This window comes from Hypomesus nipponensis, chromosome 1 (genome assembly GCF_054491055.1).
Source record: "Hypomesus nipponensis isolate SF chromosome 1, ASM5449105v1, whole genome shotgun sequence".
Classification (NCBI taxonomy): Eukaryota; Metazoa; Chordata; class Actinopteri; order Osmeriformes; family Osmeridae; genus Hypomesus; species Hypomesus nipponensis.
In genome coordinates, this window is record NC_140361.1 from 8,680,550 (window position 1) to 8,702,500 (window position 21,951).

The 21,951-nt window shown below is 48.5% G+C and overlaps 1 protein-coding gene across 1 annotated transcript in view; it reads left to right on the top strand.

Annotated features, from left to right (window-relative positions):
• Positions 1–21,951, top strand: part of LOC146302388 (teneurin-1-like) — a 92,820-nt gene that overhangs the window by 9,238 nt on the left and 61,631 nt on the right. The window contains exons 3-4 of the mRNA XM_084699038.1: positions 17,054–17,291; positions 19,846–20,084. Coding sequence (XP_084555164.1) covers positions 17,054–17,291; positions 19,846–20,084 — 477 coding nt within the window. The remainder of the gene's footprint in view (positions 1–17,053; positions 17,292–19,845; positions 20,085–21,951) is intronic.

The window sequence follows — 21,951 nt, forward strand, 5'->3', positions numbered from 1 at the left end:
ACGTGCAGCCTGGTCCGATAGCCGTCAAGAGAGAAGATGAAGCTCTGTGTGCTCTCTCTCTCTCTCTCTCTCTCTCTCTCTCTCTCTCTCTCTCTCTCCCCCCTCCCTCCCTACATGCTCTCTGTTTTCTACTCCCATTCTCTCCAATGCAGGCTACAGCTCTATAGCTCAGTGATCTGAGGCTGTTGGAACTACAGTAGGTGTTGCGCACGCGTGCGTGTGCGTGTGTACATGGAGTGTCCTGGCGGGGGTCATGGCTCATTGCGTCCAATCTGCCGCCCACCTCCCCCCTCCACCTTCCCCCCACCAGTCACCCCCCCCCCACGGCCCACGGCCCACCTCGGCGCACACCACCACAGTCCATCCACATTTTCCAGTCGGTGCCATGGCAACCACTCCCCCAATTCTGTGCTTCTTGCTCATCATGGAGACAGAAGGAGCTGCATATAGGAACTCACGCATACACACACACACATGCTGTTTCAACCCCCGATCCTCCCGTGGATAGAGCCAGCGACGGTAATTCCAGCGTCTTATCCTGGGGAAGGAGGAGATCATAGCCAGGGAAGTGGAGGTGGAGGAGGGGGCGGTCTGTGTGTGGGGGGGTGCTTTTATAAACAGTGAGAACATAGCTTTAAGCTGTTTCCAGCCCGCGGGCACAGTTGGAGTATTAAAATGAGAGGGGAACAGTGAGTGGCACATGAATAGGACCACAGTGGATGCAAACAATAGCTCTGAGAGTGTACTAAAAGATTAGTGGATCCTGTCTGCTTTGCTGGGCTTGAAGGGGGAGTGAGAGAGAATGAGAGTGAGAGTGAGAGAGATAGAGTGAGAGAGAGAGAGAGAGAGAGAGAGAGGGGCATTTGTATGTGTTTGTGTATGAGTACACGTGGATGGATGAGTGTGTGCCGTGCAAGGGGTCAATCGAGTATGTCTTTTGGAAGGTCTGAGAGAGAGGCGAGACACATTAAACACAGCTGGAGTGACAGGAAAGTGTGTGTGTGGGAACAGAGAGGAAATTAAAATGTGGGCTTGGAAAGAGAAATTAATGTATTTTATACATTTTTTTTATTCTAAGCTCTCTGTGTGGGCCTAGAGAGACAGTTATTTTTATTAAAGACATTTTGAAGGCTTTATTGTAAGACTAACAGAAGAAAAGAAACATATTAAAAACTCAATTTCCTTGACTATGTAGGACACACAGATGTTCATTGTTGTCTTTTCTCGGGTTGTTCTTCACAGCGTATAGACCATAACTATAGCCAACTGGGATTTTGTGTTGGCCATAAAGAGGCCAGCCCACTGAGACCCCTGGGGCCTGGACTCTTCTGTACTGCCACAAGCACTTGTTGCCAGTAGTAATGCTGGTCACCATGCTGGCTTCAGCAGCAGGAGAAGTGTGCCAGTAGCACTTGTTGGCATAGTGGCTTCTTTTCATTCCTTGTCATCAGTAATGGTTACCTTACATGGACTTGGTGCCAGTAGCAGTTGTTGGCATGCTGGCTCCAGTGCTGGTCGTTATGGCTACCCCAGTGACTTGATGCCAGTGGAACTTGCTGAGGCTAGGTGGCATCAAGCCCTGGCACTCCTTGGCCTGCCTGCCTGCCTGCCTGCCTGCCTGTGTACTGCCTGCCATCCTCACCTCGCAGCTCTGCCATGTTTGGCCACGCTGGCACCAGGGCACAGTCTCAGCCCTCTCCATGGCACTGCCGTCTGGATCGACGGACACTGCCAGGAGGATTACCATCTCATTGTTGCTCGATTTATGAACTGAGTGCTTCCATAATCAGGAACGAGAGAGAAAGCAAAAAGGGAGAGGTGAGACAATACCAAACAGTGAACACAGAACAGCGTTCCTCATTTCATTATCGTCCGGTTCCACGTTCCAATCTCGTCATCGGAGACTCGGCGAGCGGATGAATGTGGCTGCATGGCAACTTTTGTCACTGTCACTCTGTCTAATTGAAAAAGCCACAATAGGATGGTGGAAAGCCATTAATTATAGCATTTAATTAAGGTAAACATTAAACGAAGAGAGTTTTAATTGGTTTCTCTTGATGAGTGTGGGGATCTTGGGTCACACAAATCTGAATATGTAAATAACTGCTATCTCCTTCAGGCATTGGCTTAACTCTCTCTGGGGATCATAGTTCTTACATACACACACACACACGCACACACAAATACACGCGAACACACTCTCACACACACCCACCCATACAAAAAATCCTTGGTTCACACCACTGTCAGGAATATAAATGTAGCACTTTTATAAGGTGACACTGACGTGATGTATGTCGGTGCTAAAAGCTAAACCCTGCTCTCAGTGGAGATGCATTTGTTAAGATAAGACATGACAGATTGACACAAGACATTACCTTCATATTTACAATACAAGGATTCATCCTGAGGCCCCAAAGCTAAGAGAGCCCTTGCGATGTGAATACTGAGGTGGTTGACATAGTGGGGTGTGTGTGTGAGTGAGAGAGAATGAGTGTGGGAGGTGTGTGTTTGTGTGTGAAAGAACGATATAAAAAGCAAGAGAGAGAGACAGAGACAGAACGACTATGAAAATGTGTGTCTTTGTGTGTGTGACCGAAACGTTTGTGTGTGTGTGTGTGTGTGTGTGTGTGTTCATGCATGATTACATGATTGATTGACAGACTCATGTGATGAGTTATAGCAATCATTTTGTCTAACTGTGGTGTGGATGAATAATGTCTCCCATCAGCTATAATTGCATGGTTATCTTTGTCTATATAAGAATGTGTGTGTGTGTGTGTTTGTGTATCGGGGTTGGAGGAAGAGACCCTCCGACCTGCCTAACAAATGGTCGTTGAGTGAATGGGAATTGACCTGTGAAGTGAAGATTCTCTGAAGCAGCTTGCTGGAATCTAACACGCATATGCATAAAGACACATACTCACTCCAAACCCTGTGTTACACAGGAAGGGGTCCTCACAGCAAACAGAGGAGCGTTGCCAGTGCTTCACAATCATGGAGGTGGAAGTGACGGCCAAACAAATGCTTGTCGCCATATCCAAATAGATTTTGGGTATGTGTGGGTGTGTGTGTGTGTGCACACACACAAACAGATGTTTTGTCACTATGAGCTTGTGTCTGTGTTTCTGGCTAGGGCACATTCAGGACACACATTTCCAATATTTATCGACCTGGGAGAGACACACACATTGTTACACACTCCCCTACTGAACCGCACAGGTTCTCAGTCACACACAGTCTCACACACACACAGCTTGTCAGACGAGTGTAGAGATAGGATACAACGTAAACAAAGATGATGCTACAGAGAACATGTACTATTAGACGTTTGTAAAAAACAAGGCATCACAAAATGGCCCGCCATAAAGCGTCAAACACAACAGGAGAGCTTTCTGGACAAAAAAGCTAAACTGGCCAAAACCCGACTGGGGTGTGAGCTGAGAGAGTGGACACGTGTTCTAAAGAGCTGGAGAATGATGCTGCCTACACTATTTAACATATAAGATTTCCAATATTTTGTGAGTAGGTCTTATCTACTTTCTGTAAGAGAGAATGAGTGTCGTCTGGGGGCCAGACCTCAGCAGCATTTTGGTTGTCAGCTTCTAACCTTTTCAGAGACAACTCTGAATGTCTCCCACTTTTGAGGGAGTAGAAGGGAAGGAGGGAGAGTGGAGAGAGGTTGAAAGAGAGGGGGGGGGGGTGGAAGACATAAAAAGGGGAGAGGAGGAGAGAGAGCTGGGGGGGACGGGACAAATAGGCTAGTGAAGGGAGAGGGTGCATGGATGAAGGGAAAGAGGCAGGGAAGGAAGGATGGAGCAGAGAGATATCTGCAGTTATACGTTAAATTACTCTGAATGATGCATGCACATAGATATGGAAATGTGATATCGTTGCTAATGTGTGGCCGCCAGCAGAGGGGAAGAGAGGGAGCGAGGGAGAGCTAGATGGAGGGGAAGACTGAAAGCACATCGTAGGAGGTTCTAGACCCTGCCTGGAAGATGGTCTGTGGGTGAGATCCCCACAATAATGCGTTTTCAAATAAACACCCATTTTTGCTGTCAGAGACAGATCATATTTTAGTGAGGGTGTGATGACCTGGAGACCATAGAGAGGAGGAGATGATTACGACACGAGGCTCAGTTTAGAAAGTGGGCTCGGACTGTCATTTGCAGCATGCAAGGGCACCACTGAACAAATTCTGTGTTAGAATTAGAATGATTTTAAAATGTGTTTTCAGACACACACACACGCACACAATGCGCACACACACACACACACACCTTGAAGCCTTTCCCCCTCACCTCCTCCAACCACCCACAGTGAGTGTGAATTAACAAACACCATGGAGCTCCCTGGCCACTGAAACATATTCATCAAATAGACCTAGATACCTCTCTCTCTAACACACACATATACACACATACACACAGGTGCATATACCCTAATAATACCTGAATGTCTTTTTCTCTCTCTCTCTCTCTCTCTCTCTCTCTCTCTCTCTCTCTCTCTCTCTCTCTCTCTCTCTTTCATCCTCTTTATCTAACTCTCTGTCAAATGACTTCATAACCCAGTTAGCAGGCACTTCCAAATTTCCATATTCTTGTGTGTGTGTCTGTGTGCTGGTGTGAGTGGGTGTTTCTGCGCCCGTGTGAAAATCGATACGTAATGAAGCGCGTGGGTGGGAGGAGATGGCCGGAGGGTGTGTCCTTGGGTCAGAGGTGCAGGGAGATATCGACTTCCGGTGGCGTGGCGGCGTGGGCGTCGCCAGACCACATGAACGCCTCCACAGCACCTGCTGACATCACAGGGTCAAGTGAATAACCGGAGCACTTTTCCTCTGGCACCAATCAGCCTTTCTGCCAATACCTCCTCATGCACACACGCACACACACACACACACACACAATCTTTCTGTAAAAAAAATAACGCATGGTTCGGTGTGAGGGTGCATTCTAAAAGGGTGTCATTTCCATGTGAAGTACGGTATGCAGGCTCCATTTCCATGGTGTTCAGGGTCCTTGGGCTCAGTGAGATGATAGGGTTTGCATGTTGTGCGTGGCAACAGACGTGCTATTCCCCCTGAGACGTGGGAAGCAGCAGAACATCCACCAGGCTCGCTGGCTCAGCGGGGAGCTCTCTGCGTCAGGCAGCTGAATGAGCCAATACACGTCATGTCATCCGTTTAGTCCAACATACTGTAAACATACTCTTGCATGCGCACACACAGCATCATATCTGACGTTGTGATAGGCTCCATCTTATTATGGCTACCTGGTGACCGTAGCCACTGTGTCTCGTCTGACCTGACCATGATTTGAACATTGTCACTGTGGGTAGGAGGATGCACTTCCTGTGTTGAGCCTTGCCCATGTCCTTCTGTCCTTTGCATGCAGAGCGCGTGCACACACCCTCCCTCACACACCTCGCACACCAACCGTTGCATTCAGACTGATAGATTTATTATAGCATGTCAAGAAAGTGCCGGCTTCACATTTCAGCAAAATAGACCCATTTGGCGGACGAACACTCGTCCCCCTCTTCCTCCTGCCCCCCCCCCCAGCCCCAGTCTGCCCCCCCCCCCTCCCCCTCCCCCCCCCCCAGCCTGCCCGTCCACCCCCCCCCCCCAGCCTGCCCGTCCACCCCCCCCCCCCAGCCTGCCCGTCCACCCCCCCCCCCCAGTCTGCCCGTCCACCCCCCCCCCCCAGCCTGCCCGTCCACCCCCCCCCCCCCCAGCCTGCCCGTCCACCCCCCCCCCCCAGCCTGCCCGTCCACCCCCCCCCCCAGCCTGCCCGTCCACCCGCCTGGCGACCCACTCAGGCGAGTCCAGCCTCGCACCAAATACATGTTTCTGTCACAAGCTTCATGTCAGCCCTTTTTTTGCATGAGCGGGATGGAAGGTGTGTGTGTGTGTGTGGGGGGGGGGGGGGAGAGAGAAAGAGAGTGATATGAAAAAGGAAAGAATTTGCACTGCAGGAGCCTTAAATGTTTTACCGCCTTAATGGGCCTCCGGAAATAGCCGCAGTGTTAATGTCCTCAGACTCACTGGGATGGTGGGAATCAAAAGTGTGTACGTGTACGTGTGTGTGTGTGTGCGTGCATGTGTGTGTGATGAAATGCATGCCCGTGTGTGTGTGTGTTAAAGGGAGAGGGCCCTCATGCAAGCTGTCTGCTGTGCGGACGCGTGAAAGGGAGTCCATGGGCTCTGACTGAGAGGTGCTGACATGCAGATGATGCTCCCTGAATCTGGGGCTCTCTCCCAGACAACTCTCCAAGGACGGTCTGCTCCCCCTGGCAGCTCTCTGGTGCAGCCCAGAGTCCAGCCCAGAGTCCAGCCCAGAGTCCAGCCCAGAGTCCAGCCCAGAGTCCAGCCCAGAGTCCAGCCCTGATCCTCTGGGTGCTGGGCCACAGCCATGTCCTATGGGGATCTGCTGTTTCATAGACAGTCTACGAGGTAAAACAAAGATTGACCCTGTCTTCACCTCACCCTCCTAGACACTTAGGCTCCATTCCCACTGCCGTCCACCACTGATACATAACATTTGAGCTTGATTGATCTTGTCCAGCACTGTGGAACTGATCAATTGGCTTGTCCTGGAAAATTCACCCATGTGACACTCCATGCAAGATCAACCAAACACTTGACGTATTTGACAGAATTGCAAATAGTATTTGACACAGATCTGGACTTGAGCCAAACCGTGAAACCGTCCAATGCAATGTCAGCCAGTCCTTATAAGGGATACTCAATAATACCAGTCCTTGGTTTGTTGTACAACTTCTTGTTTTTAACTTCTTTTGAGAAGTTGGCCATCGTGCTGTGTCGTTTTCCCCTTCAGACGGTCAAAGAGGGGAGTTAGTCTATCGATTCTGATTCTCTTAGCAGTATCCTTAGCCTGTAGCCAATCCATACTAAATGTATTACATATGGTTATAGCCACAATGCCCTTTCCAGCAAATCACATTTGGCTTCAATGGGCCGTCTTTGAAGAAGCAGCCTTTATCAGAGGCAGGGAGAACGGAGGCAGGGAGGAGGGAGTGTGGCCAGTCTAAAGGAGGCAGAGAGGGTCACATCAGAAGGAAGGAAGAAAGGAGGTAAAGAGAGGGAGGAGAAGAGGAGGAAGGAAGACACAGGAAGGAAAGATGAATATAGGGAAGAATGCGTGGATTGGAAGGATGGTTCTGTCAAGGGACGAGGAGCTTAGAGAAGAGAAGCCTAGAGGTCAATGTCTAACGCTCACTCACACACATTCACAAAAACATATACAGTACACACATACAAACTAACAGACACACATCCAGACCCCTTTCCCTGGTGTGAAGCATCTCTGCATCATACCGTTGAGTTGGGATTGTGGAGTACTGCCATCAGTGGCTTTTCTATTAATGACTCTCCCGCTCTACCTCACTCTCTTGCTCTTTCACGCTTTTCTTCTCTGTCTGCCTTTCAGGCAACAATAAGGCCTACACAGTATAGAGCTGAAGCATTTAGAGGAACTGGGACTGGCTGGCTGTCTGGCCGGCTCAAGGTCCAAAGCCTTCAATGCATTAAAGGAAGTTTGGAACTTTACAGCAGACATTATCCAAAGATAGTTTAGCTTTCTCTCAATATCCACCTTATTCAGTATCATGTGAGACTGAGTGTACTGAGCTAAACGAATCCCTTCCGAACAAGTTGTTGTGTGCGTGACAGGATCTCAGTGCTATGTTGGTCTGTAGGAAAGAACACTGTGGAGCTCCCATGCAGAGTGGACCTCCTGTTGGCTGCTCTCAGTGCACCTGGAATAGTTTATACAGCCTCTCTCTCTCTCTGCAGGGGTTGTGTGTGTGTGTGTGTGTGTTTGTGTGTGTGTGGGTGTGTGTGTGTGTGAGAGAGCTTGTGAGCTCCTGTTTGTGTGTGGCTTGTGTTTGTGTGTTTGTGCGCTGTGTGCGCATGCATGAATTACTGGGTGTGGCCTGTCTCAGACAGCAATTGCTCCAACTTATCTTGCTGTGTGCGCCTTGCACATGTGAGGTGTGCCTGTATGTAGTCAGTATATCTATATTTGACAGTCAGACCCCCCCCCCCCACTCCCCCCACCGTCTGTGTATGTGTGTGTGTGTGTTTGAGAGCACAGGCTCTTCTCAGTGCCTGTCATGCAGTTCTTTGGCTTTCTGACAGACAGTTCCATTAAATCCTACAGCAGCGGTAACCCGCGGCGACAGGACAACGCCCCCTCCGCGGGATTTGCCCATCAGGGCTCCTCAGATGCCTAACAAGGAAGTAAACATGACTAAATTGTCTGGTGGATTCAGAAGTGGATGTGCCTGTTGTCACAGTGCTGAGTGCTGTGTGTCTGTCCAACTGAGGTAGCTAGCTCACCTGTCATGGAACAAGCAGAACATAGGTGACCAACAATACGCCTCATAGTGTAGCAACTGAGCTAAGCGTTGAATGTACTGCCCTTAGGTAGGAATAAAACATGCGTACCATAATGCCTGAGAAGGTTAGCTTGGTTCATTCTTAGTTTGTTTTTTAGTTAACATGAGAAGAGACGAGATGGTGGTTAGGTCCTTCCCTGTCTGGTTATTATTAGCTGGTTCTTTTTAGCCGTGGCTTTGAGCATGCTAAGTGTGACCTGTGTGTGTGTGTGTGTGTGTGTTTTAATCAGGGAGAGAGGTATGTGTCCTTGGGCCTCAGCGCAGGGTCAGGGGAACCTGTTACCCTCAGAGAGAGACCTGTCTGGAACAGGTCTGGCAGGGCCCACTAAACACCCATTACCCTCCAACACGCTTACACTCTCACACACACACACACACACACACACACACACACACACACACACACACAGAGCTCTTGGCTCAGGATCCCAGCGGTGGACTTTTGGCAAACGCTGCCATGGTAACGGGACAGCCTGCCATGCTGGCTCCCTAGGCTCCTCAGAAAAGTCAAATTACCAGCAGCCCCTCTCAGGGGGAGGGGGAGGGGGAGGAGAGGGGGAGGGGGAGGAGAGGGGGAGGGGTAAATGAGAGATTGAAAAGGAAGCGAGGGAGAAAGAAAAGAAGTGTGGTCGAGGTGGGGAGGGAGGTAGAACTTGACATATTGTGCACCGACAACAGGAAATGCCAACCCCTCTGTTGTTTCTCAGTCTCCCTCCATCCATCTCTCAATCTCCCCTCTCTTTTCTTTCCATCTCTTGGTTTCTCTTACGCTGTATGCCTTCACCTTTTCCCCCTCCCTCCCTGTCACTCCTTTATGCTGCACCACAGCCTCTTCTGTAGCGTGTCTGTCCTTGTATCGGTTTCTCAATCCCTCTGTCCATCTGTACCTTTCCATCACTTATTCCTCCTTCCCCCATGACTCCTCGCACCACCGCCAGACTGCGGATCCCTCTCTCTCTATCCGTCACTCAGGTGTCGGTCCTAACCTCCTCTCCCTCTTCCCAGTCCTTCTCCTCCTCCCACCGGTCTGTTATGAACTTCCTCCAGCCCTCTGCCCTTGGTCTCTCCCTCCTCAGGGTGTTGCATGCTCGAGCCTCCTGTTTCTCTCTCCTCCCTCTCTCCTGTCTCCCTCTCTCTCCTCCTCCCGGTCTGTCACCCCCTCTGCGCACTGCCTGCTACAACCCTCTGGATAGTTATCTCTCTCTCTCTCTCTCTCTCTCTCTCTCTCTCTCTCTCTCTCTCTCTCTCTCTCTCTCTCTCTCTTCTCTTGCTCCTCCATCTCTCTCTCTCTCTCTCTCTCTCTCTCTCTCTCTCTCTCTCTCTCTCTCTCTCTCTCTCTCTCTCTCTCTCTCTCTCTCTCTCTTTGCTCCTCCATCTCTCTCTCTCCATCTCGTTCCACCCCTCAGTCTGTCCATTGCATCCCCCAGCCTCCCCTCTGTCCTTCTCTTTCCCACCGTGTCCCTCTCCTCCTCGTCCTCTCCTCCTCCGGGTCTCTGCATCCCGTGTGTGGGGGGCCCCAGACCAGGACAGGCCTCATAATGGCTCCCACATGAGCATGTCTGGTAATGGCTGCTGAATAATGCATGACGAGCAGAATTTACAGACCTGAGTCTATTAGCCTAGCCAAATACGCTGGGCTTTCATTAAAGAGGAACACTTACAATTACTAACTACATTAAAAACCCACAGCCTCTCTCTCTCTCTCTCTCTCTCTCTCTCATGACTCTTTGTTGCTCTATCTCTATTTTGGACTCTTTCTGACTCTCTTTCTCTCTTTTTTCTCTCCTTCCTTAACATTTCCAGGACAATTTATTGTTTTTCTTTTTAGGACCCTTTTAGCACAGGTCGAGGCTCGTCGATTCTATACTAAGTGCCTGAACGTCATAACATGACTGTACTTTGTGACTGTAGTTGCCTAATGGATGTTACTTTCTGTGATTGTATCTGTTTGTCTCTGTGTGTGCACACATGTTGTCAATGTGTGCACTTGTGTGTGTGTGTGGCTGGTGAATAGTCATGAGCTACAAGGCAAATGGAGGTCTATCCAGCCTTCTGCATGGCTAGCTTACCGCTAGTGTCGGATCTACATAGTTAGATGGCTTTCTACTAGACCATTGTAAGCGGGCTCTGCTTGACTGAATAGCATCCAATATCCAATGCATTATAGCCTTAAGATCATTCAAAAATGTCTCTTGGGAGACAGTGTGTACCACAGTGTCATACAGTAGCTTTATCTGTCTGTGTGTGTGTGTGTCTGTATGCGAGTGTGTGTGTGTGTGTGTGTCTGTATGCGAGTGTGTGTGTGTGTGTGTGTGTGTGTGTCTGTATGCGAGTGTGTGTGTGTGTGTCTGCATCTGTCCTCACATCTGTGCTATCCAAGAATGATGATGTGTCTGCTCTATGGTCTGACTGAAAGACACTGTTTAATTGGTGGCTCATTGAATTGAAATCTCCTAGACGCACTCGTTCTCTCTGTGCACTCGCTCTTACATGTTCTCTCTCTCTCTCTCTCTCTCTCTCTCTCTCTCTCTCTCTCTCTCTCTCTCTCTCTCTCTCTCTCTGTCTCTGTATCTCTCTCTCTCTCTCTCTCTCTCTCTCTCTCTCTCTCTCTCTCTCTCTATCTGTTTCTCTGTCTCTCTCTCACTCTCTTTCTCACTCTCTTTCTCACTATCTCTCTCCACCCTCTTACTCTCTCTCTCTCCCTTTCTCCTGCTCTCTATCTCTCGTTCTCATTCCCTTTCTAATGTGAGTTGTTTATTCAGTCTAATCACTGAGTCTACAGCTGGCCCAATATCCAACAGTATTATCATCATTGAATTATCTGTGTGTGTGTGTGTGTGTGTGTGTATGTCTTTTTTAATGCCATCCCCCTGTCTCCAAGGAGACACAGAGGGTGCAGAGTGCAGGCAAAGTTGATGTGGGACATCTGCTCCTGCGTGTGTTACGATCTGCGTGTGTGTGTGTGCGCATGCATGGTGACGTCTGCATGGGTTAAGATGGCTGTGATAGGTGCAGTCGGTGGAGCAGAGCGGCAAGGTGTTGTCGTGAGCGAGGGCGAGCGAGGGCGAGCGAGGGCGAGTGCCGCCGTGTCATTGGTCCGTGTAAATGTTGACCCGGGGGCTTTGGCTGAGCTCACCTCATTGACCGCACACCTCCTGTCCAGTCAGCAGGAGGCATAGACGACACACACACACACCCCCACACACACACACACACTCTCTCGTCTTTCTTCTTATACCTCCTCCCCTTCACCCTGACTGTTCTGTGACAGTCCCAGCCTGACTAGCACGGAGCAGCTCCCTGCTCTCTTTCACTCACTCCCTCACTCCTCTCCTCTGTACAGTATTTCTGCTCTCTCCGAATACCTACCTCTCCATACTGTATCCTCCATGGAACATGGAATGCATAATACAGACCATAATAAGACTCCCGCTGGCTCTGCCTGCCTTGCTGCCATAGCGATGTGTTAATTAGACTAATTTAAAGTGAGAGCCAGTCCAGTCCAAGACGGCTCACCAACGCCCTGTTTCTCCTTGAGAATGTATGCTTGCACACGCACAGGATCCCTCACACAGACCAGTACACACACAGACACACAGACAGACACACAGACAGACACACACACAGACACACACACAGACACACAGACAGACACACAGACACACAGACAGACACATAGATGCCCGCTAAAATATACAAACTCACACAGACACATGTTCACATGCACACACACACACCAAACACACTCACACCACCCACATTAGGGCACCTGCACAAACTAACTATGTCAGTAGACTTGAGGTAGATCTCAATGACCATTTTCTTGAGCTGTGGAGAAATGGGCCCTTCTGAAGAGTCCTTTGTCTGGCTGAGATGAGACTCTCATTGAGAAAATCTTAGTTTCAAGTGTGTTAAAACTCTCAAGCTCTAAAACTCTTTTGTTGAGTCTTTTTCAGTATTTTTCAGAGTGAGTATGAGAGCCATGGTGTCAATAGAAGAAGCTAATTCTGGCTCAGACTCAAGGTCAAATGGATTAGAGATGATTGGGTTTCCGATATTCTGTTGAGGGAGTTCTGGATGATAAATCATCGTTGTGGTCCAAATCGACACCAATTAAGAGGCGGGTGTTGATCTTGGTGTGGAACGGAGGGAGGTATGTTTGGAGAAAGTGGTTCTGTCCTCTAAACTGGTGCCACCCAGTCTACCCACTAGTGTTTGTGTTCTGGAACTCTGATTGTGTGGCTCCCATGGTTTGCCTGTGTGTGTGTGAGTGTGTGAGTGTGTGTGTGTGGGGGGGGTATGTTTGAGAGTATGTGACAGCTCTGACAGGAGTGAGTGAGTATTCAAGTGTGAGTCAGTGAGTGAGTGAATGTATGTGTGGATGTGCATCTGTGTGTGTGTGCATCTGTGTGGATGTGCATCTGTGTGTGTGTGTGTGCATCTGTGTGGATGTGCATCTGTGTGTGTGTGGGTGTGCCTGCCATGTTGTCTGTCTCTCCATCAGCTCTCCATGTCTGTATCCCTGCAGTACTGTGGTGGAAGAACAGAGAGAGAGGGAGGGAGAGATAGAGAGAGAGAGAGAGAGAGTGGCATAGGGGAAGGAGGCCGGGAAGCCAAGCGATAAAGCCAGTCAATTCATTAGCATTCATGGGCTGGCCTGGCTGCCTGTTCTGTGAGGCTGCATTACCTGCAGCCTCAGTCTGATGGAGGTTCTGCAAGAGCATTCAGATAGGACACCCTGTAGAGAGGCAGGCAGACAGGCCGACAGACTGACAGGCAGACAGGCAGACATACAGACATACAGACAGACATACAGACAGACAGACAGACAGACAGACAGACAATTTCCGAGAAGCTGTTGAGCCCAGGGTACTTTGCCTGCTTATATCCATGTAGTTTGAGAGAGAGGCAGAGCCGGAGAGAGAAAGAGGAAAAGAGTGTGTGTGTGTGTGTGTGTCAGTGTGTCTCCTCAGGATGTTGTCCCATCCCCACCCTGTTGATGCATATTCACACTGAGCCTAATGATCCGTGTGGCACCAGGTCTCTACTGGGCGCGCTCCAACAGCAGAGTCACTCCCCCCCCAGCCCTCAGATCAACACACACACACACACACACACACACACACACACACTAGTCTATGTTACTGTAGCACAGACAAGGTCAGTCTCCGACTCTTCCTCTCAAAGGAGAGCTGAGCTCAGCGTTCAGGAGAATACAGCAAACCTGCGCCCTGCACTGCAGGTCAGCCTAGGAGGACTCCCAGCTCAGCAACAGGTGCTGTAGCATACACTATCAGACAACTGCAGTTCTCAACACTGATTCATTGCTAACTTTTGAGCTTTTAAAATTGAGTTTTGAGCCTTGGCCCCTGTAGTGGTTTTGAGTGATAGTTGACGGTTCCCTGTAGAATGGTAGTCAAACGCTCTAGATCATTTTTTTCTCTGTCTCTCTCTATCTGTGTCTCCGTCTCTCTTTCTCTCACTCTGCTTCTCTCTTTTCCTCCAACTTTCTCTCTCACACACCTCCGATTTTTTTGTTGTTGCTTTTCTTTGACTTTCTCCCTCTGCTTTTCTCCCTCTTCCCATCTCTCTCTCCCTCTCCCTCCCCCCTCTCTCTCCCTTTCTGTCTCTCTTGGGAGTTACTGCTTCTTTCAAAATCACCTGCAGCCCAAACATGCCAGAATACTATTATATTTGTGGGGATGCAGTTGATGCAAGAACACACACACACGTGGATAAACACAGACACACTCACACACATTGGTGACATTCATGTGGTATTTATGCCCATGGCACCCGCACACACACACATGCATACATACTCATGCTGTGGATCTGTAGAGTTGGAGATGGATTTTGTGTAGCCTCACAGTCAGCCTCTAGTTCATTCTATCTTATAATGGCAGTTCTGTCTGGGAGCAGCATCAAATGATGTGTGCATGCTAATTACCTAGCTTTATTGGAGCTGACTAGGTTTGGCTTTAAAGTGAAAACTTGCTTATTGAACTCAGTTTTACCATTTGTCTTCCTTTATTTTAATTGGGCCTTGCAATTGTGCCAGTTTGTTAAATAGGTATCACACTGTGTCTCCCTAATAGAAAGCTCCCTGCAGCTAAAGTCAGATGCTTCTTTGTCTTTGATTGCAGATGAACGAGGTTGACTTCCAAGCGTTGGTGATGGCCACATCTTCATCATCGTTCCACTTATTGTTGTCAGCGCCATCATGTCATCGTCGTTGCCATCAGCGCCATCCATGCCACCACCGCCATCAACATTGTCACTATCGGTGTCATTATTGTCATCATATTCATCATATTCATCATTTGAATCTACAATCCCCCATTTTCTTCACTTTCATCATCATTATCATCCCATAATAGATTACTTTAATTGGATCTTACCTGCAAACTTCCAACTCAGTAATAATTCATTCCTTCTTTAGTACTGTGTGAGTCCTCCACCTCCTGTGTTTCGCGGTGGTCATTAGAGACAGGTGGCTCCCCCAGACTCTTACCAGCAGGGTCACTGCTCTTTAGGGAGAAAATACCCTTTCAGTTCTAATTCCAGCATTCTGACCTTTCTACAAGGTTAATTATTTATTTTATACTGTATGTCTGCGCAAACGTGAAAAAAACTTTGTAGCAAGTTAGCTCAACTCAATTAGGTGAGACGGAGATGAAAAACTCTCCTTAGGGAAATTAGAAAGACTTTGTTCCTAACAGCGGGAGTTCGCCTGTTATTGAGAAGTCTGTGGACAGAATATTTACACTACTGGTTAGGAGACAAGTCATAACACACATGTCTGTCAGGTAGGACAGCTTTAGGTATTTTGTCCATTTATTGATGAGCATGTTGCTTTACGCATGCCCACAAGCTCCCTTTTACCCTTTACACTCTGGAAGAGAGAAGGAGAGAGGGAGGGAACCAGAGGGAAGACGAGAATGGGAGGAGGAAGAGGAGTGAAGAAACATTTGGTTGCACAGGTGGAATGTTGATGCTCTTGACAGGCACGGCAACTGAATAAATATTCATACTTCACATGTCCTCGCTAATGCAGTTTAGAACGACGCCTGGCACTCTTCTCTCGGCTACGTTGCTTCCCAGACGCTCGTTAAAGAACTTTCTAGGGCTCCCTCCAATTAGAAATAAAAATGTGAATGTACGGGAGAACATATGGCGTGTATGAGAACACTGTAAGAAGGAACATTTTAATGAGGAAGACTCTGATTCTATCTCACAGGTTGATCCATTAACGCTAACTGTTAGAAACTCCATTATGTTTGGACTAATTAATGTTTGTGCAAGTGCACGTATACTGTGTGTGTGTGTCTATGTACATGTGTGTGTGTGTGGAGGGGGTGTGTGTTGTGTGTGTGTGCACAGGTGTGCGTACTGAGAACAAAAAATAAATAAATCTGCACATTTGAATCTGTCTTTAATACTTAATCCTGTTCTGTGGTTTATGGTTATTATACTGACCCATATTGTCTTAAATGACATGCATGCACTATCTGAAGTGTCTAGGTAATGTTCATTAGATCTCTTCACATCCAATGTGAAACCCTTCACAGGGTGAAGGTTAGTGTTCAAAACGAAGAAAAACCGACAACAAAATGTTTTACTCTCTTACTAATCAATTTCCTCTTTGGACATCATAGTGTGCGTGTGTGTGCACATGCTCGTGTGTGTGTGTGTGTGTGTGTGTGTGACTGCCGGCTGGACTGCTGTCCTACATCCACAGACCTATTTGGGTTACATGGAGCATTTAATAACGTCACAGAAACACATCGTAGAGAGGGAGGTGAAAGAGACAGAGAGAGGGGGGGGGGTACTTGGCAGTGTTGTTGGGGAACTGCAAGAACTAAGCCTTCTAATGCGCCATCTGGATAGCCTGGTCTTGGTGTCACCCTCTGCACCAAGATTACCCTCCATCCCCTCCTCTCTGGTCCCGGCTCTCTCTCCACACACACACACATGCCAACACACACACTCTGACAGTTATTCCTGTGGCTAGGGGCACATACACAAACAACCAGATGCATGTACAAACTAACAGCTAAAACAAACATAAATATACAGAAGCGTTTAAGCACACAACCTCAGGGACTTTTTTTTTTATCTCCTCCTCCCTCCCACCCGCCCAACCGCCCCCCCCCCCCCCCACCTCCCCACCCCACCTCCCCCCCATGCCACAAGGAGCGAGGAAGGGGAAGAGAAATAGAGAGTAAGGAATGGAGATAGACAAGGGAAGGATAGGGTCAGAAAGAGAGAGACCAAAAGAGATAGTTGGAGGGAAAAGTAGAGAGATGTTTGCTGCCCTGGGGTTAGAAGTCAGCAGTGCAGGTGGTCAGCTCCATCGAGACCAGTATAAATCATATAGTAAACTTCACATGGGATAATGTTGCTGGACTGACTGACTGGCTGAGAAAGATTAGGACCAGACGGTCAACTCTTTAATGACTACTCTGTGATGGATTTAGCCAACAGTTTATTTATATTGTGGTCCAGGCAGACCAAAATACAGGCCGAAATAGAGACAGGCAGACAGGCAAGTAGTTTCTGCATTGCAGGGCAGTAATAATACGAATAGTAATAATTCTCAACACTCTAAAATGGACTTTTGCCTCCGCAGAGCTCCCCAGCAGTCCAGGTGGCCAGTTCACCTTCCGGCCGCTTCCGCCACCGCCCCCTCCCCCCCACTCGTGCACCTGTGCCCGTCCGACGCCCTACGCCCAGGTCACCCTGCAGAGGAAGACCATGCCCACGCGCTGCCACACTGGTCAGGGGGGTGGAGAGACCGGCGCGGGCGCAGACCCAACACAGCTCCACAACAGCTGGGCTCTCAACAGCAACATCCCCTTGGAGACCAGGTGGGTCTCCAATATAATTCTAATGGGTCTAGATCCATAGAATTAGAAAAGTCCAGCTATGGGGTGTAATAAAGTGAAGTAGCTAGAATTGATTGTTTAAGGCAAAGGCCAAATGTTCTACTTAGTAGTGTTTCATTGAAAGTTTATTGTAAACAAAAATATATATACATATTTGTACGTTTAGCTTCAGAACAACCTCTCCAAACATTTGGATCGTTTGTGTTCACACAACCTTATCAGAGAATGAAACATTCAGTGCATTTGTAATAACCAATTACAGCATTGTTTCATGGCCAGCATCTGCTTGTGGTTCTCTCCACCCGGAGAAGCGAGAACGTGTTTGCGTGTGTAATGAGGAACATCGGACGACCAGCTGAGGCAGGAGATGGGAGAATGACGGAGGATGAGTCTAGGATACGGCCAGACGAGAAGCTTTTAATAAGAAATGAACCCAGAGATAATGAGATCCTCACCCGTTTGACAGAGGAAGAAAGAATTTGATGTCGATGACGATTTATATTCATCAGACGGTCAGGGATATAAATATCGATGTAGAGACACTTGTAGGACGGGATAGGCTAATTATGAGACTCGTCTATTCCTTAGTCACTGCCTGTCGCTACATGCACACACACACATACTTGAGCGCACACACATTCATTAACCAAATGATGTCTTGTATTGTGTCTTCCTACTGTATTTCTCTGCCACGGCTGCGCACATCATACCGATCTCATCCATGGGTTTCAGGATTACCAGATTATCTCCACATTTAGCATGCTTCAATGGGCAGTTGCTGTCACCCAGGTGGGATTATAAGCGATGCTCCTGATCCAAACTGTATGCATCAGTGAACTCCGCGGGCAAAAACACACGTCTGTGTTTCCACGGCCGTCTTATGTGATGAATCCATATTGAAACGTATTGACATTCCGACAGGGAAGATTAAGATGGTTTGAAGTGTCCATGGATTTTTTGTATCTTGCTGTATATATGGGCTTGGTGGTGTGTGTGTGTGGGGGGGGGGGGGAGGGGGGCGCTGTGAGCAAGCCCTCAGATATGGGGATTCAATACATCTGACAGGACATGGTGGAGGGCGGACAGTTGGACTGTCAACAATGCACACATGTCTCCTTATACGTACACACACAAACAAACAAAATAATCAGCACATAAAACGCACACACGCACACACTGTGTCCCTGTTGAGTAGACAGCCTCGGTTTCTTCCTCTTATTCTTTCTTATTCCTTTTTTCACTCTCTGTCTCTCTCAGGAAATCTGCTGTGGGCCTTATGGGCATAGCCTTTGGCTACTGTCTGGGACAATCAAGGGAAGAGAGGGAGGAGCTAGAGAGGGGTGTGAGGGTTAGACGAGCCTCAGTATTAGACAGTAACGCCAGGGGTGCATGTGGAACCTTGTGGCTGGTCATGCTTTTATGTGTGTGAGTTTCTGTCTTTCTGTGTGAGTGGATTAAGTATTGGTGTTTGTGTTTCACATCCATTACCTTGTAGCTTTCTTTTGTCCTTCCTTCCTTCCTTCTTTCCCCTCTCTCTCTCTCTCTCTCTCTCTCTCTCTCTCTCTCTCTCTCTCTGTCTCTCTCTCTGTCTCTCTCTCTGTCTCTCTCTGTGTGTTTGTTTCCACCATTCTATATGCCTATTACATAGCTCTGTCCTCGTCCAGTTGACTCCTGCGTGGCTCCTGTGTGTGTCCTGACTGCTCTTCTCTGGCTCCCCTGTGACCTCCTGTCAGAGTCATGTGACCTCCTGTCAGAGTCATGTGACCTGTCAGAGTCAGGGCCTCTGTTGCAGAGGATGAGCATAACCCTTCTGTCTCTCATGTTGATCACACAGAACAGTACAGGAACACAGGTCGCAAGGCTGAGAGAAGGGGAGTGGGTGAAAAGAGGTAGGGTGAGAGAGGGAGAATGAGTGGGAGGGAGAAGGAGAGAGACCTGTGTCAAGTGCTACTGTCAGTCTCCTGTCTGCCCCCGTAAACTCTGTTTCCTCCCAGAGCCCCCAAGGGGACCGGATTGCAAAACATGACCCCCACCCCCACCCCCACCCTGCATTTCTCTTCCCACTCATCCTCTTTCTCCATCCTCCCATCCCTTAAATCAACCCTCGGCCAGCCTCCTGGCATCTCATTGCCTAGCCAGGCCAGTCACAGCTGCTCAAAATCATCAGAATCACATCGCATGGAATATTCTAGAAAATATAACTCATACACATTTAATAGGGATGGACAGTGAGAGAGACTGGGGGCAAACACTGCTGTCAGTATATCTAAGAATACTCACAGTTCTGTGTCATAAAAAAGAAAGAAAAGGAGACGGATAGACAGAGACCAAAAAAAAGAGAGAGACAGAAAAACCTTAGATTTGCCTGCATTGTTTTCTCTTAATCTCTTCAATACTTCCCAATGCAAGGTCAGGACTTAGTGTTGGATAACACTCAATGTTTACACTGACATATAAAATGGCAGTGCACTATGGTTCCTGGTTCTCTGCCGGCGTCATGTCACACTAACCTCAATTCTCTCCCGCCTTTCCACAGGCACTTCCTGTTCAAGCAAGGCTCCGGTTCGTCAGCGCTGTTGTCAGGGGCGGGGCAGGGCTACCCCCTGACCTCGGGTACCGTATACTCCCCGCCCCCCCGGCCCCTCCCTCGCGGGACAGTGACCCGGCCCCTGTTCACCTTTAACAAGCCTCACCGCTGCTGCAGCTGGAAGTGCACGGCCCTCTCAGCCTCGCTTCTGACGCTGGCTCTTGGCCTGCTGCTGACCTACGTCATTGGTAGGTCCATTACTGCCCCCCCCCCTTCCTCCCCCCTCCCCCCCCCCTCCCCCCGGGGAGCCATGTGGTAGAGTTATGGAGTGGAAAGGATCAATACACACTGTGTCTTAGCGTTGGCTGAGCCAGTGGAGCCTTGTTAAAGCTAGTGTTCTGTGTGTGTGTGTGTATGTGTGTGTGTGTGTGCACGTCACTGTATCATAAAGTACACTTACGCTCATGAGCACATAGATAGATGCACCCACCCACTGACAAACACACAAACCACCCAGACAGTACATCATGCTGTCCCACCACCACCACCACCACCACCTCCCCACGTCTTGGCTCACCCTGGCTCATCAAGCCCTGCTCCCTCCACCCTCCGGTCCATCTCCCTCCTGTAGGGATGCTCAAGGTCACCAAGAAGCCAGCAGGGGTCTCAATTAATCACACACGCACAGACACACACACACAGATTAATCCCCAGCCAGAACCAAGCTATTCCATTAATGTCCGTGCCCTGGTAATTAGTCTGCACTGGAGCAGCTTGAGTGATGAACCTCAGACGACATCACCTCTTAATTGGTGTTACGCTCTTCCCTGCTCTTCCCTGCTCTTCTCTGCTCTTCCCTGTTTTGCTCTGCTCTGCTCAACCCTTCATTCTGCTTCTTTCTTTGCGGCTTAACGCTTCTCTGCTTCAATCTGCTCTTCACTGCCCTTCTTAATGCATCTCATCGCTTCTCTCTGCTTCTCTCTTCTCATCTCTTCACTGCTGTGCTGTTCTCTGCCCAGCTCCGTGCTTCTTTCTGTCCTCTCTTCTTCTCTCTGCTTCTCTCTGTCCTCTCTTCTTCTCTCTGTTTCTCTCTGTCCTCTCTTCTTCTCTCTGTTTCTCTCTGTTTCTCTCTGTTCTCTCTTCTTCTCTCTGTTTCTCTCTGTCCTCTCTTCTTCTCTCTGCTTCTCTCTGTCCTCTCTGTTTCTCTCTGTTTCTCTCTGTCCTCTCTGTTTCTCTCTGTCCTCTCTTCTTCTTTCTGCTTCTCTCTGTCCTCTCTTCTTCTCTCTGCTTCTTTCTGTCCTCTCTTCTTCTCTCTGTTTCTCTCTGTCCTCTCTGCTCTTCTCTACTTTTCTCTGCTGGTCCTCTTCTCCCATCTGATTTTTCCCTCTCAGCTCCTCTCTGCTCCTCTCCTCCTTTGTGTTCCTCCTTTTCTCCTCTCTGCTCCCTGCTTCTCCTCGCGGCTCCCATGCAATAAGGACCACATTGGCTATACAGTAGTATGACATACTCTTAACACAAATAGGACCTTTGAGGAGAAACAGTGTTGTGAACCCAAGAACAAACCTAATAAAACAAAGGTATCTCAAGTCTATGCAAGTGTTGTGAAGAGCCATGCAGTGTAACATGAAGATTACACCAGAAAAGGACTACAGCAGATCCTGACCAGGAGAACAGAGTGATCGACTATCCTCTGGGATTGGTACAGACCAAATCTGGGACAATCATTGAGCATTTTAAAATCAGTCTGTTAACAAATCAATCAATGGACTCCCAAGGCACCAGGATTCGGTGTCGATGACTTCAGCCTGAGGACATAATTAAAGAACATTGCACAGTATGTGTCTTTGGATGCAGTTACCTAGCTGCAGTTGTATTGACTATGATTCTCTAGTGGTCGTACACACATTGTACACTGACAGCAAACATTTGACATGCCAGATTAGTTTCGGTAAATTGGTGTCTCTTTGTCACACCCGTAATTGCTTTGTACCTCTTACTCTTCATTTCAAATGAAGGTGTATCAGTCCAAACAGTCTTTTTTATTATAGCACTGGGCTGTTTATATACTCCTCATTGTGAAGAAAATCTCCACAGCAAAGAATCTGACCATTATAT